The sequence below is a fragment of the Odontesthes bonariensis genome, chromosome 6, assembly GCF_027942865.1.
Source record: "Odontesthes bonariensis isolate fOdoBon6 chromosome 6, fOdoBon6.hap1, whole genome shotgun sequence".
Classification (NCBI taxonomy): domain Eukaryota; kingdom Metazoa; phylum Chordata; class Actinopteri; order Atheriniformes; family Atherinopsidae; genus Odontesthes; species Odontesthes bonariensis.
In genome coordinates, this window is record NC_134511.1 from 2,422,020 (window position 1) to 2,439,542 (window position 17,523).

At 42.4% G+C, this 17,523-nt stretch overlaps 1 protein-coding gene and 1 non-coding gene across 2 annotated transcripts; both read left to right on the top strand.

Annotated features, from left to right (window-relative positions):
• The first annotated feature begins 4,154 nt into the window (after nucleotides 1-4,154).
• LOC142381817 (protein FAM240B) lies at nucleotides 4,155-17,290 on the top strand. Its single transcript, XM_075467060.1, has 3 exons — nucleotides 4,155-4,224; nucleotides 8,265-8,386; nucleotides 17,109-17,290. The coding sequence occupies exons 2-3, from the start codon at nucleotides 8,265-8,267 to the stop codon at nucleotides 17,206-17,208; spliced, it is 222 nt and encodes a 73-aa protein (XP_075323175.1). The 5' UTR covers nucleotides 4,155-4,224; the 3' UTR covers nucleotides 17,209-17,290.
• On the top strand, nucleotides 16,486-16,557 carry trnaw-cca (transfer RNA tryptophan (anticodon CCA)). The gene has a single exon. It is a non-coding gene; the product is annotated as a tRNA-Trp (tRNA).
• Nucleotides 17,291-17,523: the final 233 nt, after the last annotated feature.

Here is a 17,523-nt window from a genome sequence, read left to right on the forward strand (position 1 = left end):
GTCCCAGGAAATGAGTTTAATGAGGAAGTTCACATGGTTACGGTCAGAATAAGGTCCCAGGAAATGAGTTTAATGAGGAAGTTCACCTGGTTACTGTCAGAATAAGGTCCCAGGAAATGAGTTTAATGAGGAAGTTCACCTGGTTACAGTCAGAATAAGGTCCCAGGAAATGAGTTTAATGAGGAAGTTCACCTGGTTACTGTCAGAATAAGGTCCCAGGAAATGAGTTTAATGAGGAAGTTCACCTGGTTACTGTCAGAATAAGGTCCCAGGAAATGAGTTTAATGAGGAAGTTCACCTGGTTACTGTCAGAATAAGGTCCCAGGAAATGAGTTTAATGAGGAAGTTCACCTGGTTACGGTCAGAATAAGGTCCCAGGAAATGAGTTTAATGAGGAAGTTCACCTGGTTACTGTCAGAATAAGGTCCCAGGAAATGAGTTTAATGAGGAAGTTCACCTGGTTACTGTCAGAATAAGGTCCCAGGAAATGAGTTTAATGAGGAAGTTCACCTGGTTACGGTCAGAATAAGGTCCCAGGAAATGAGTTTAATGAGGAAGTTCACCTGGTTACTGTCAGAATAAGGTCCCAGGAAATGAGTTTAATGAGGAAGTTCACCTGGTTACGGTCAGAATAAGGTCCCAGGAAATGAGTTTAATGAGGAAGTTCACCTGGTTACTGTCAGAATAAGGTCCCAGGAAATGAGTTTAATGAGGAAGTTCACCTGGTTACTGTCAGAATAAGGTCCCAGGAAATGAGTTTAATGAGGAAGTTCACATGGTTACTGTCAGAATAAGGTCCCAGGAAATGAGTTTAATGAGGAAGTTCACATGGTTACGGTCAGAATAAGGTCCCAGGAAATGAGTTTAATGAGGAAGTTCACCTGGTTACTGTCAGAATAAGGTCCCAGGAAATGAGTTTAATGAGGAAGTTCACCTGGTTACTGTCAGAATAAGGTCCCAGGAAATGAGTTTAATGAGGAAGTTCACATGGTTACTGTCAGAATAAGGTCCCAGGAAATGAATGAAAGTCAATGGGATGTCCTCTGAAGTGCAGGAAACAGGAGTGAGTGTGTTGGAACATCAGCTGAACACAACAGGAACGCTGAGCCCTGAAACTGATCCGTGTTCTTGGTGATGTCAGACACCCTGCAGCCCATGGAGGTATGCTGGGTGTGGAAATAGAAAGCAATCCCTGTTTTGAAATGATGCCACGAACATGACAACATATTTTACGAGTGTGTGTGTGTGTGTGTGTGTGTCAGCCTGTTCAGACCCAGCGGTTTCTGTTGATAATGGGACTAATTTAATGCTCTTTGTTTGCTGTTTTAACATGACGCAGAATGAACACAGCCCAGCTTTAGTGCTCATCAGCTATGAGCTCCATCAGGTTCGTTCCTCCTCTTTAAACCCAAACAAACCTCTCACAGCTGCAGCCGAACCAGAGAAGACACCAGAAGGACGAGAAAGGTGAGAGAACAGGTTTCATGGGTGGACGGGGACGGAATAAGGACTCAAAATTCATAATTTCCTAGGTTTGCTTGTGGCCATGAATGCTAATTCCTAGAGCTGCCAAACTGAGGGCTGAATTTGATCTGTTAAGTCTGCCGGTGACCCTTTAAGATCCCTTCAGGTCTCATTCCAGCATCGTGTCCCAGAGGTGGGACCAAGCCACACGTGCAAGTCAAAGTCACCTTATTATTGCAATTTTACCTGCAGAATCTGATCTTAATAAAGTGAAAAAACACGATATAAGTAACTGTCAGTAAACATCATTGGCCAACGTGTCCAACCTGTCCACCCCGTATCATATCAAGCTAACGTTAGCTAAATACCGACTAGGCTAACAGGATAATATTAGCTAATTTGACAAGCACTTAGTGGTCAGAATGGATCTTCAAATGACGAACAAAGTTGGAAGTTGTCGTCTGGCTGTCTGAGATGTTGATGCCGCATGTCTTACACTGAGCTGTTCGTCTTTTGCCGTCAAAATGGTGATTACGAAAGCCGAAGACAACGACTCTCGGTCCCCCTCTCGCAGACATGTTGATGCATATCTGATATGAGTTTATTCTCTCCAATAAACACGTAAGGTATGCAGAGAGGGCATGACTGATGGACAGGGTAGGGATCCAATCATGACGCCATTCTCAGCCTGCGCTCCTACCGGGTAATCCATGTTATTTTTAAAATTAATTTATTAATTTTATATTTAAACTGAAAACATGAACTGAATAACACTCAAGTCATTCAAGTCATCGTGTCTCAAGTCAAGTCAAGTGCCGAGTCTTTAACTTCCAAGTCCGAGTCGAGTCTCAAGTCTTTTCTTTTTTGTCAAGTCACAAGTCATCAAAAAAGCGACTCGAGTCCTCATCTCTGTCGTGTTCTGAGGAACGTCTCGGAGCCCAAAGGTTCTCAGAGGGGTTCAGCTCTGAGCTGCTGGAGCCCGATGGATCCTTGGTGAGAACATGGGCTGATGGGAAACCCGCTCAGGATGTTCAGCTCGACCCGACCAAGACAAGCAGCCACAGATCATCTGCTGAAGGCGGCGGGAGATATTTCACCCTGAGAGAAACAACCGGCAGCTGGATCACCGAAGTCTGAGGAAACGTGTCTGAGCTGCTGTTCAGAGAGTTTTACAGCCTGAAGATATTAGCCGCATTCAGACAGAGCCGTTCTAATAACCGCCCTTCCCCAGGGGAACTGTTTCAGTCTACATTCCCACATGAGTCGGACCTAATAGGGACTGATGCGGCGCAGCCGTCTGCGACAGCGACGTGTTACTTTAGCGCCACATTCAACAACAAAACAGAACAAAACAAAACCCGGTAAAAGTAAGGAGAGAAGAAAAAACACCACCAAGAAGCTAACATGGAGAGCGGGGAGGCCACCGTGTTCATGGTCTGCATGATGGAGATATTAATCATGGACGATCACATCGGGCGTCCAACAGATCAGGAACATGAAGAAGCGGAAATCTGACAAGGGGCGGAGCTACCAACCGCCAAACACCTCCGTCAGATGTGTTCCTATAGGCAAGTTTTTGACCCGTTTCCGCTCTACTTCCTAAACTCCTCCCGTCGATGCTCTCCACTTCCGGTCTGGCGGGCTCCGGTTTGTTTTGCTAGCTAGCTCCGATGTTGACGCAGTGAGAAAAAGGATGGAAAACCTTAAGAGGAAAAGTGGTTCGGGAACGACATGTGCAGTAGTTGGCTGTACAAACTCAAGAAAGCACTTGAACGAGAGGTTAGATAGAGAGCTTTGACAAATGTCCGCATACATGTGGAAAGAGCAATCCAGAGACTGAAGATCTATAAGATTTTATATCAGACAGTTCCCATCATGGCACGTAAACTGGACAACATCTGGACAATATATTCGACATTACATTACATTATGTAAACAACAGACATCTGTTGGCACCTACATAGGGCAGTTTATTTTGGTTTTAAAATGCTGAGATGTTTACTGCAGAACTGTAACCTTCCCTCAACAAAATCATCAACGATTTTCGGGAGCATGTGGGAAAAGTAAAGTGTACGCAGCCTTGTGATATGCTCCTGAACAAAGCCTTGGTCGTAGGGTACTTCTATTTCTAGGTGCTCAGTTTTGTATGTTATGTTGGGCCACGTCGTCACGTTATCCTCCCAGTCCTGCACCGAATTCAGGTGGGGGATAGTAACTCCATCTCCAGTTAACGTATTTAAACTCTGCTCCCATCGTAAGGACATTATTAGCTATACGATCTGCGAGTGGGCTGTCAAAGCTAGCATCATCTGTTTACATTGGCAAACGCTGCGCAAACTACCTCCGGCGGAAATGAAGTGCATTTATGGAGGGTAATGGCGCCGCCCAGGGTTTGTCGCGTAAAGAACCCAGAACAGACCCAGCTGAGGAGAAGGAGCTGAAATGGTTCCAGGAACTGAGGGCCGCGGTCCCTAGTTCCTGTGTGTGTGAATGTGGGGAAAATCGTCCCCGTTCCTGAAAAGGTTACAGGAACTGCAGAAGGTTCCTACAGTGGGAATGCGGCTATTCACACCTGTGAGCTCTCTGTTTGGGTCTGAGGTCCAGTGCCCCCCCCCCCCTCTAACATATGAGCTCCCTGATTGGCTGCTGCCGGCCCACATGTTCATATCTGTGAGGGGACGGTCGGCTCTCTGAGCAGCAGTGGAACTGCCCCCCCCTGAGGTCCTGTGAGGCTGACGGACGCTGAGGCTCTGACTGAAGGTCAGTTTGTTCTCTTTCTGTGTTTTTAAGATAAAAAAATCTTCAGTTTCACTAACTTTAAATCATAAAGTGTGAACTGAAGCCTCCGGATGATTTAAAGATTTAAATTATGTGTTGAGTATTCTGATTTAAATGTTTCCTTTAGTCTGAAAATCATCTTTAAAATCCAGACTTTACTTTAAAATAACATCAAAGACTGATAGTTAGCGTGGGACGGATTAAAAACCTGTGAATTAGCTTATTAAGTGTGTGTGTGTGCATGTTATCATGGTTTCATTTATGGGAATTATTTTTAACACTGCTGAAAATAAAGGGGAGCATTCCTGAAAGCAACAGATGTGTGACAGCAGAAATGTTCTGGGGTAAAAGGCTCCTGATGGACGGACAGCATGGCCGCAGACTTAAATCAGTCCCTAAATTTAGATTTTATTTCATCAGTTTATCACAAACAACTTTTCCAGGAAGGCTGTTTGGATAATAAACCGTCTGTCTCTTTATTAATTAGGATTGTTACTCGGACTAAACAAATCAGCACAATAAATAACTCTCCTGGAACCTTTAAAGTGTCCTGATAAGCAGTTCTGCAGCTTCCTGAAGCTCTCTCAGAGTTTCTCTTTGGACATTTTCTGCCTTTTCACTCATTTTCAGTCCAGTTATTCTTTGTTAAGCCACTTAACTCTGAGCTGTGAACCATTCAGGCAGGAAAAAGGCTCCGAACTCAAGGGATGAACCAGTGTTGTGTCCAACTTAGCAAAGAAGCCATTTTAAACTGGATCTTTAGGGACTTTGTTCCCAGCAGCCTGTCACACATTCACCTCCAGTGAAAGTGAAAAACAGGACTTTATATCACCAAACAGGGATAAAATTCGCTCAGATTTGGAGTCAGACAAGCAACAAATTTTTTTTTTCATTTTTTTACATTAATTTACTCAAATAGTGGCCTAAAATGAACAGAAACAGACATTTAATTATCATTTCTTGTATAACAATTAATTTCCAACTACATTTATATGACTTTGACAGCCATATTAAGTATTTTATGTGGTTTTTGAAGCATTTTGGTCATGAGACAACTCTTATTTCTTTATATTTAGCATCCAAGCAGCGTAAGTGATCTTCAGCAATAGTTTCAACACTTTCTGAAGGTCTTTCAGAGTTTTTCTTTGGACATTTTCTGCCTTTTTCCTCATTTTCAGTCCATTATTTCTTCGTTAAGCCACTTAACTCTGAGCTATGAACCATTCAGGCAGGAAAAAGGCTCCTAACTCAAGGGATGAACCAGTGTTGGGTCCAACTTAGCAAAGAAGCCATTTTAAACTGGATCTTTAGGCACTTTGTTCCCAGCAGCCTGTTGTAGCGTGTTCAGAACCTGAAAAAAACGAACAAAATATAGCTGTATACATCAATGCATCGCAGAGATACGGCCTGACGTCCTGTTTGCGCGTTTCATTTTAAAGTTCTTCCAGACGGCGGAGTCGACAGAACCAAAGTCATCTGTAAACACTGCCAAGTTGAATTGTCTTCTCAGCGTAGTAGTTCCAGTCTAAAATATCACTTAAAGGCAAAACACACAACTGATAGCAGCAAGTCATTCAAGGAAACAGACAGTGGAGCGAGGCTTCTACATAAAAACTACAGAAAGATGCTGATGTTAAAAGTGTGTTTGCACAACAAATGTTATGGCACTTTCATTCATATGGCAGCACATTTAAAATAAAGCTAAATGCTAAAAGCTATACACTACTTTTGGATTCATTTTTTGGATTCTGCGTACAAATGAGATTAATCGTGATTAATCAGGGAAATCATGTGATTAATTAGATTAAACATTTTAATCGCTGCCCAGCCCTAGTTTTTCTATTTCCAGGAAAACTTTTAGAAACTCAGACGCCCTCAGAGTCCTTCCTTTAGATTCTGATCAGCCTCATTTCTTTACATATTTCCATGAAAACAGGAAACAGCTGCAGAGCTTTATCTTCATCGCAGCCTGAAGCCTCTCAGACACGATGACCCTGACCTGATTTTAACACACAACCTTCTGATCTGGAGTCAGACGCGCTGCCGTTGTGCCAGAGTCACATGATGAGTCACAGCATCATTGGTCAGTTGGTTCTTCAGGTCTGATACGGCAGCTCAGAGCAGCTCATCAGCATCTTTCTATGTTTCCATGGAAACAGGAAGCAGCTGATCCACTGAAACATGTTCCAACATGAACATAAACCCAGAATCTGAGGCAGAACCAGAGTTAGTTCAGTTCTGAGCAGCTTTAAAGTGAATATCTGCAGATGTTTCCATGGTAACAGCTGCAGAGATTCACTGAAACATGTTCCAACATGAACATAAACCCAGAATCTGAGGCAGAACCAGAGTTAGTTCAGTTCTGAGCAGCTTTAAAGTGAATATCTGCAGATGTTTCCATGGTAACAGCTGCAGAGATTCACTGAAACATGTTCCAACATGAACATAAACCCAGAATCTGAGGCAGAACCAGAGTTAGTTCAGTTCTGAGCAGCTTTAAAGTGAATATCTGCAGATGTTTCCATGGTAACAGCTGCAGAGATTCACTGAAACGTGTTCCAACATGAACATAAACCCAGAATCTGAGGCAGAACCAGAGTTAGTTCAGTTCTGAGCAGCTTTAAGGTGAATATCTGCAGATGTTTCCATGGTAACAGCTGCAGAGATTCACTGAAACGTGTTCCAACATGAACATAAACCCAGAATCTGAGTCAGAACCAGAGTTAGTTCAGTTCTGAGCAGCTTTAAAGTGAATATCTGCAGATGTTTCCATGGTAACAGCTGCAGAGATTCACTGAAACATGTTCCAACATGAACATAAACCCAGATTCTGAGGCAGAACCAGAGTTAGTTCAGCTCTGAGCAGCTTTAAAGTGAATATCTGCTCTGAGCTCCTTTCTCCTCCAGCACAGCCTGAACCCTCTCAGACGAGCTTTCTGTCCTTTCTTCAAAAGGCCAACTAAAGGCATTAAAGGCACAAAAGCCCCCCAATTTTTTATTTTATTTTTAATTAGAAAAAATAAATAAATGACTAAAATATGCGTTAATGCGCGATAAAATATTTATCGGCGTTAGATAATTAACGAGTCTCTAGTAAAAATAAAGTAGAGCTGGAACAGGAGCGCTGCTCAGTGCTCTCAGTGTAAAGCTGATATCATGACAGGAAACGGGGCCATACCCATAGTTTCTGCAGATAACTTTACTTTCTGGCTTCGTAACACTTGCTGTGCGTCGCAGCCTGTAGCGCCACCTGCTGACCACCTGCTGACCACCTGCTGACCACCGCGTGTGTGTTATTCTAGAACAGGGATGGGCAACTTCCATGATAAAGAGGGTTAACATTTTTTCAGCACTATCATTGGAGGGCCACATGACCGCGCACTTCGAATAATTGGATATGAAAGTCGCTACAAATGATTCTCAATAAGAACACATATTATATGAATTTATATCTGTATGTTTATTGCACCAACATACAACTATTTTCTGCATATAAATGCATTTTAACACGTCCCTAATAAGCAAAAAAGACAAAACATTTGCTTAAAAAAAAGCGCAAAAAGGAATTTGAACTCCTTCATAACAAAGAACAAAACTGAAGAGGTACTCTTCTTCCCATTTTGGCTGAAAAATGCGATTTTCTCGGTCAAGTTTTCTCTTTTTGCCACCACTAGTGGCCATGGCTCTGGACTTTCCTATTCGCTGTTGTGGAAAGCGGCCCGGGCCCCGCTTTTGTTTGCGTATGGCGCGCCCTCTATCGGTCAACAGTATAATTACAATTTTAAATTTTTTTATTTTTATTTTTATTTTTTTTAATTATTAAATTATTATTGATCTATTTGCGGGCCGTACTGAGTGAGGACGAGGGCCGCCAGTTGCCCGTCCCTGTTCTAGAAGTTTAAATCTTTCTTTGGAGCATTTCAGTGTCCTTTAGTTACCCCCCCAGCCTCTGAGTGGACCCGCCCCAGCAGAGTCTGACCTTTCACGGGGTTTCTGGTGTCCTCTGTGCTGTGTCGTTGCAGATGAACGTGGCTCTGGTGCACGATCGGCTGCAGATTAAGTCGTTCTGGGAGGAGCGGATCAACATCGACGGTCAACATGCCGAAAGCGAAGAGAGGAGGAGGAACAAGAGCTCCCTGAAAAAGTCAGTAACACCACCCGGCTCGGCCCCCCAGTTCACATCCACACACCAACAATTGGGGGGGACGCCTCTGCTGGTACCATTTCTGTGTCCGTCTGAACCCAAACTGCCCTGAAAATAAGCGTGTTGAACAGAAGCGAAGCCTCAGGTATACACCTGTGGGTCAGAACAAGGTGTTACCAGACATCTGTTCACACCCAACCCGATCGTTACGACGGGTTTGGGTGAACCTGTAACTTTTTAAGGCAACTCTGTAGAAGAATAGAATAGAGTAGAATAGAAATATCAATAGAAATATCAATAGAAATAGAAATAGAAATAGAAATAGAAATAGAATATAATAGAAATAGAAATAGAATATAATAGAAATAGAAATAGAATATAATAGAAATAGAAATAGAAATAGAATAGAATACAAATAGAAAAATACTTTATTCATCCCCCAATGGAGGAAATTCAAATTAGTCAAGTAGCTCAAAAAATTATTAATATTTACAATGATTGTATATTAACAACAACAATAATAATACCAATTCTAATAAAAAATACTACTACTAACTAATAATAATAATAATGATAATAAATGACTAAATAAATAATAATAAAAATAAATAATAATAATAATAATAATAATAATAATAATAAAAATAATAAAAATAAATAAATAACATGTTTTACATGTAACATATGTTCATAATTAGTGTTTGTCATCTTTCCACATCCAGCAGCTGTTTCAGGCAGACTGAACCTCCCATAAACGCCTGCTTTCTGCACAGCTCATCCTGCCAGCTGCAGGCCAGGCTGACGTCCCACGGACTCGCTGATCCATCGTTGTCTTTGAATCGGGAGTCTGTCACCGCACTGAGAATGCGGTTTCATTCGGAGTAGACATGTGAGCGAATAGACACATCTAAAAACAGACCCTCTCATCACAAACAACCTCGTCCCTCAGCGAGCTGCTGGACGTGCCAGGACTGACACTCACACTCTTTACGACAGTGTAGTTGTTAAAGGTCTCAGAAATAACGACCGCTAATGAGCGGAAACATCAGCCGCACTGCAACCCGAACTCGCCCCATCCCGTCACCGGTGGCCAATAAATGAACCGCTTCCCAGGAACATCTTTGGTTAGGATTAATCCGTCTAAGCTACTTTTCACCCAAAGTAGCAGAATGAAATGTAGGAAATATCTCAACAGCGTTTGTTATGAAGTCTGATTGAGACATTCTTGTTCCCCTCAGGATGAACCACAGTGACTTTGGTTTAGTGCTCTTTTTTTAAAAGTCTGAGTTGAGTCTTATAGGAGGTCAGCAGGTAGTTGGATAGTTCCTCTGTTGATCCCAGAGGGAAGTAGTTTAGCATAGCTGTAAGCTAGCTGCAGATGCTAGCAAACAATGCTTTCTCCTCAACAGTGATGGACCAAGCCGGAGATGTACACAGCGTAACTCGTAGTAATGCATGTGTACCGTTAATTACTGCGTTTAAACATTTTGGATATATTAACCTCATTAAACAGTTGTACTGGGAGACCTCCATCTTTATCAGAAACATGCCGATGATGTAAAGCTAGCACACCGAGAGTGAGGAGAGGACCGGTGTTGTGTTGGAAACGCACCTTATCCACACAGCTGCAGGTTGATGAGTTACAGAACGGAACCGTTCAGCTAGAAAGCTTCAGCTAACAAAGTAAAGTGGGAACAATGATGTTCATCTTTCAGAAAGGAAATGCAATAACTCCTTAGAAGCTGGTATACGTCACCTTCATTAGCTAAGCTGTTAGCGTTAGCTGCTGCTAAAGGAACAGCAATAACTCCTTAGAAGCTGGTGTACGTCACCTTCATTAGCTAAGCTGTTAGCGTTAGCTGCTGCTAAAGGAACAGCAATAACTCCTTAGAAGCTGGTGTACGTCATCTTCATTAGCTAAGCTGTTAGTGTTAGCTGCTGCTAAAGGAGAAAATAACAGCAATAACTCCTTAGAAGCTGGTGTACGTCACCTTCATTAGCTAAGCTGTTAGTGTTAGCTGCTGCTAAAGGAGAAAATAACAGCAATAACTCCTTAGAAGCTGGTGTACGTCACCTTCATTAGCTAAGCTGTTAGCGTTAGCTGCTGCTAAAGGAGAAAATAACAGCAATAACTCCTTAGAAGCTGGTGTACGTCACCTTCATTAGCTAAGCTGTTAGCGTTAGCTGCTGCTAAAGGAACAAATAACAGCAATAACTCCTTAGAAGCTGGTGTACGTCACCTTCATTAGCTAAGCTGTTAGCGTTAGCTGCTGCTAAAGGAGCAGCAATAACTCCTTAGAAGCTGGTGTACGTCTCCTTCATTAGCTAAGCTGTTAGCGTTAGCTGCTGCTAAAGGCTAAAGGAGCAGCAATTACTCCTTAGAAGCTGGTGTACGTCACCTTCATTAACTAAGCTGTTAGCGTTAGCTGCTGCTAAAGGCTAAAGGAGCAGCAATTACTCCTTAGAAGCTGGTGTACGTCACCTTCATTAACTAAGCTAATGTCAATAATGTGGCTGGAAGAAGGCGAAGGGAGAATGCCAACAGAGGATGAATATGTTGGCCATCTTATATGAGTATTAGGACCATGTTAGTACTAATTCAGAGGTAAATAAATGTTTATCGGACTGCAATGACCTGCTGCATGTGTGACAGAGTCGACAGATTTCAGCTTCCTCTTACCGTCTGTCTCAGCCTGTGTTTGGGGAATATTCATTGCGTTAGTATCGGGTTTTCAGGCCTCTGTCATACAGTACGGCTGCTTATAAAGACTTCACCTCGCGGTGTTACATCAGCTATGAGGCCTGTCCCTCCGAACGCCGTCCTTCTCCTGTCCTAACACCCCATAACCTCTGGAACCCATCACACCTAATCCCCCAGCTCTCCATTACCCTGTACCCTAATCCCCAACCTATCGGTACCGTGTCTCTCCTTATCCCCTGACTATCTATTACCACTTCAGTGACCACTAATTGTGTGCAGCAAAATGTGCGACCCGGCCAGAGGCTGGAAAAATGTGCTGCTGAGAGACGAGGCGATAATCTCACAGCGATGACTGATGGAAGCCAGCAGAAAGCAAGGCTTCACGGGCTGGATTTAGAAGTGATTCTGATATAGATATTCAGCTTGTGGCTGCCTCAGCCGGTGTCTAAAATCTCATTAGGTTCTTTAACACGATGTCGACGCTCTCAGACGCGCTATTCTTCGGTGGAATACGTCAGCTTCGTGTCTGAAATGCACCCAAACCTAATACTGACCATGACCTCACAAACCCAACAACGGTGAGGTCCACATTGGTCTATCCTGGCCTGGGTAATTTAACTCTTCCTGCTCTGGTGAAAGGAGAAGCTGGAGGTAGAGGTGAACTGGGGGTAGTACCACCAGCCTCTGGCTCTGAGCCAGTCAGGCTCTGTCTCTCATGATTTCATCTAAATGTAATGCCTGAGAAGGCATTCATTTAACCTTAACCGTTACTAACAGCAGCTTTTACAATGAGGCAAATGGCGCTAACATGATAGGCAGTGTTTGTTAGTTAGTTACCTGCAGTGTTAGCCGAGGACATGCTAACGCTGCTAACGTTGCTAACGTTGCTGGGTTCAGATTCACCAACGTTAGTCCGGAGCAGATCGAAAACGCGACATTCATTCATAGTTATTGCATGTTGGTAGTATTTCCTCCCTTTGGTGAAATATTCACTTTGCAAGTTGCCCTGTTGTCGTCTTTTTTAGGGATGTGTAACCAAACTTTCGAGCGTTTGTACCGCTTGGGCGCCATGTTTACTGTTGACTGCTGGCTGCGCCGGACTCGCCACACAACGCTGCGTGGTGACGTCATTCGCGCCCACTGGAATCGATAAAAGGGAATCGTTTGCAAAATCGCCAAACGATTTCAAGGAATTGAAACACTGGGAACCGGTTCTCAACAAGAACCGGTTTTCAATTCCCATCCCTAGCTATAGAGCAGTTTGCCCCCCGCTGTATGGAGACACACCCACCTGGCCTTCAGCTCACGGCTGCTTTGATGCGTATATGTGTGCAGTCTGTTGCTCCGATTATGTTTGGCAGTCCAGCCACGGCATGAAAGTCCCTCTTAATCTGTACTTGTTGGACAGCGGTGATGGGAATCTGATGTACCACGGGTGATAAACTGATGAGAGCTTTGATGACACAGGGGAGCGCACGACTCACAGAGGATTGGGACACCCCCGATCTGTCTCCAATCTCGCTCTGAAAGGTTCCAGTGGCCAAAAATCCAAGGGTGGTGAGGACCTGGGCGTGTGGTGGAACTGGGTTTGATCGGCGTGTTTCTCTCTGGAGTTGTGGCTCCAGCAAGCTGCATATTAGCAGCAGCACAGTCCTTGGCGATCTAAATCGCGATGTCAGCCATTCGTCTGTCTCCACAAGGATATTGAGGTGTCTGATACTCAAGAGAACAAACAAATAAAGGTTTCTATGTTCAATTAAGTCCGTGTCAGCAGAGTTCTTCATCACTCATCTCCACATCGGCTCGGCGACCATCCCTCTTATTTACTACAATATCTCCACTGTCTCGGAGCGCACGCTCTCTTCCAAGAGCCTGACGCGCTAAGGCACTGATACTCACTCTTTTTTTCCCAAGAGCCATATTGGCAGAGCAAAATCAAGGGAAGAGGCACTTTTACCACAACATGCTAAAGTCCCCTTTTGCAAATATGCATTTCTACATATAAAACATCCCACAGAAAAAGGAACAACACAGCCAATACATTTTCAATTCAGACCACATTTACCTTAATACTGGGATGAGCGGAAGCTGGTGTGCATGTCCTCGACTTTCTTCATGTTGTATTTGTAGTTTTTTGTTGCAATCGTAGTGAGACATTCAGGATGAGCATGGTTTTTGTGCTGGTTTTTGCCCTTTTTTAGTTAAAAACCGATCCATCGTGCCTGCATCTCGCGGCCCCTCTCTGGCGTCTTCATGCTGATTTTCCTTTGGTTTTTGTGCTGGTTTTTGGCCTTTTAATTAAAAACCGGCTAAAGGAGCTAGCGTGAGGTGGTTTAAGCGGGCTGCGTTGCCAGGTTTAACAGTTCCCCCTTCAGGAAACACCATTAAGCCTTAATTAATACTTAATAAAAATACTTAATACTGTGCAGTATTCGCTGTGTGTTATTTGAAAAATATTTTTGTTATTGTTACCATATTGTTATAAGCTACTATGCGAGTGCGAGCCGCCAGTTAAAGCTTGAGGAGCCGCATAATGAGGATCTTCGTATCACTGCCTGCTGTGCAGACCGAAGTGCAGACAGAGCAGCAACCACCGTAACAGGCGCGGCTGTCGGCAGTGATACGAAGGGAGAGAAAATAGGGCCAAGCGATTGTGAGGTCTGACTTTTTCCTGGAGAACCATTTTGTGATGCAAATGTATTACTCTGTTGAACGCATATTGTTCTGAGAAGCAAAACGCTTTATTTTTTAAACCCCAGCCAACTAGCCGGACTACCTTCATCAACACCAAAACGAGGCTGGAACTCGGCTCACAGGACGCAGCAGGGGGTAAGAAGATGTTCAGAAATGATGCTGCTGATATGGGATGTCATACAGCTTCATGTCAAAAGAGGCGAACTATCCCTTTAACTTGTTCCCACATAGGGTTCAGACATGTTGAGGATGATTTTCTGCAGTTTTTGTCCCTTTAAGAACAAATCTGTGCGTACGAACGGTTGTTGCACGAGGCCCGATGTTTTAAACACTTGATTTTCTTTTGGAACTAATAACTCGCGTTCATAATAACTGTTCATGCGGACCCCGCAGAGCAAAGTGATTAATCGCTTGAAGGAAATTAGACGCCCGTGTTCCGACATACTCTGTGAGATCTCCACGTGTCTGTTTATCTGAGCGTTTGTCTCGGCTGAGGTCAGGAGGATTATCGGCAGCTGAAAGAACAAATGTAATAATCCAGGAAACCCGACAGGAAGGTGATGAAGGGACGGTGAGGACAGCTGACGGCGAGCGTTGGGTTACACTCAGGAACAAACATGCATGCCTGTGCACGGCTGCTTTCTTTGACTTGCTGACAGCCAAACACTCATTTGTACTTCTGTCTTTGTGAGGACTCATTAACATGAGAACACCCGACTCTCAGCCCTAAATTAAACAGTTTTCAGATTTGCATGAGCTGTAAATATCTACACCATACGTCTGAGTTTGTAATATTCCTCATAGCTTGATTAGATGTTCATAACTCCATGTTCTGATGTGATAAAAAGAACTCATTTAAAGTCTACAGCACTGTTCATGAGTCTTGATCCAGCTCCTTCCAAGCAGCCAGACTTTCTTTATTCTATTAAAGTGTTTTTGAGCCACACTGTAAAGAATTTCCGTATATTTATGGTGTATTTACAACAGTATCCGGCTGTATTTTACAATAATTGTAAAATGCTGTTGAATATTCATCCTTCACATGTAAATTAACAGTTAAATCATTTAACAATATCAGTAGATAACTCTAATTTAACAGCATAAAACAGTATTTGTAATGAATTGATGTCCAAATCCAAAAATACGTTATTATACCATTAAATAAATTACGGTAGATTACCAAAACACAGTTATCCTTCCGTCATGTACTGTAATATACTGTTTGATAAATAACAGTATACACTGAAAAAAGTGACTTTTTGGTGAAGTAAACTCTATTAGAGTAACTGTCATAATTTCTACCTTGTATTTTTAAGATTCAGTAAGAACTAGAGCTTCTTAAGTAAAATTAAACATTTTATTAACGTAATACATGAATTATGGGGGAAGAGTAAGTTTTACTTAGGTTTCCTCATGCAATTTAAATGTTTAATAGTTGTATGTACATAAACCTAGAAATCCTACATAAACTTTACTCTGAAAGTGTATCGTTAAAATCTACTAAGTTACTTCATAACAGCAAATACTACAGATGTATAAAATTTACTTAAAATTTTGAGTAAAATGATGTTCCTGCCTATGAAAAACAAGTAGACTTTACTTAATTTGTTTAAATAAATATAACTTAAAACTTAGATGTAATTAAGTAAATGTTACTTAATATCTTCAAAACTTATGTTTTATGGTGAGTAAAATCTACTTGATATTGCAGCATTAAATATTACTTAAATCATTTGAGAGCAAATTCTTACAAAGGGTTTTTAAAGTAAATCTTATGAGTTGTTTTTTTCAGTGTAGTTTCCCTGTAAAATAATTTACAGGGAAATTCTTTACTGTGCACTTAACTCTGAGCTGTGAAGCATTCAGGCAGGAAAAAGGCTCCTAACTCAAGGGATGAACCAGTGTTGTGTCCACGTTTTAAACTGGATCTTTAGGCACTTTGTTCCCAGCAGCCTGTCACAGAGACACATCATTTGTTCCCATTTCTTTGAATAACAGCTTCATAGTTTCAACTTTTTTCTACATTTACGTTAAAACTGCTTTCAGTTACCAAAAGAGTCAAATTAATATAAGAAATTCAGTTTGAAAAAAAAATCCTGATCCCAAAATAATGAACATTATCACGTCTAAAAGTAGAAAAGTAGGAAAAAAACAGACAATAATAAGAATCATATGTTATTCAACATCAAGAAAAAGTAAATAAGATTCAATTTAAAGCTTAAAAAAGGAATATAAGATATAATCTAATGACTAATTATGGAACAATTAATATAAATGAAATGATTAAACTGTTTTATGCCACCAGAAATGAATAATCTAGAAGCTCTTTGTGGGTTTTAGACTGGAATTAAGATTTGTTCCCATTTCTTTAGCTGCATGTGTGAAAAACAGCAAAGATAACACAGTGTGACAGACAGGAAACAGGATTTCTGCAGCAACAAGGTGATTCCCAAAGAGCTGTTAGCTGAAAACTTGGCATATCTCAGCATGGTGTGCAGCGTGTCCTTAAAACATTTGAGGAAACTGGACGCATGGAGGACAGAAGAAGAAGTGTCAGGCCTAAAGAACTATCTCCAGCAGATGTTGGAACATGTTTCAGTGAATCAGCTGCTTCCTGTTTCCATGGAAACATAGAAAGATGCTGATGAGCTGCCGTATCAGACCTGAAGAACCAACTAACCAATGATGCTGCTGCTCATCATGTGACTCTGTGGCGCAACGGCAGCGCGTCTGACTCCAGATCAGAAGGTTGCGTGTTCAAATCACGTCAGGGTCACTTTGGATGGTCTTTAATTATGGATTAAATTTTGAAAATTTGGATTACTGGACTCTGCTCTGACTACCTGGAACAGTCTGAAGTCACATTACATGTAAAACCTATTACATGTGACCCTTTACCTGCTCTGCTGGTGCAGACTGACGCTTTAACTGACAAAGTGACCCTGAGGGAAACCTGGAAAGGGACACTTTGCCCTTATAAGTGCGGTGGTAGTGCTGAGTGATTGGCAGAAACACTCGTCACGTCTGTAAATGAAATGAATGTCGTTCAATAAAGAGTAGAGACGTGTTTGTGCAGAAGTATGAATTAGACACACCCGGTGTCGGTGCGTCTTACAACCGGCTGAATCCCCTAAATATTCAGGAAATAAGCGCCGATGCTTCAGTATCTCCTTTAGACAAAGCAGACCAAACTGTGGTGTACACCCAGATTTACCAGCAGAACATCCTGTGAGGTAACTTCTGAGCACAGACGTCCACGCTGATGCCTCAGAGGTAAAAAGCTGCTGCAGGCCTCATGAACCGAAACCTCTCTGTGTGTGTTTTCAGGCTCAGGGACGAGTGGACAGTCCGTCTGGAGAAACGAAACAAGAACCTGAAGCTCTTCAACGACAGCTACGTCAAGAAGTTGAAGGCCGCCGCTACATGAGCACGGAGCCAGTTTCCTTTCAACGCCCTTTAAAGAGAAATGTTTGTCAGAGAAGCACCTGGTTGTGTCATGAAATAAAACTGTCAGCAGTTTGAACTGTTCTGTTTTATTTGGTGAGTCTCTGCATGTTAAACACAGCAGGAGGAAACAGAGCTGAACACTTCCCATCCTGTTCAGACTCTGAATGAGACGATACCTCCATCTGCTGCTGAGGGGAAACCGGTGCAGAAAGGGCTGAACAGGGACACCTGCTGGTGGAGATGTGGAACTGCAGCTGTGGCTCATGAAGAGAGAAAACTCACAGATTTTAGTTTA

Coding starts and splice junctions, on each gene's coding strand:
- LOC142381817 (XM_075467060.1), top strand. CDS start 8,265: ATGAACGTGGCTCTGGTGCACGATCGGCTGCAGATTAAGTCGTTCTGG. Junction 8,387..17,108: donor AACAAGAGCTCCCTGAAAAA/GTCAGTAACACC, acceptor GTGTGTTTTCAG/GCTCAGGGACGAGTGGACAG.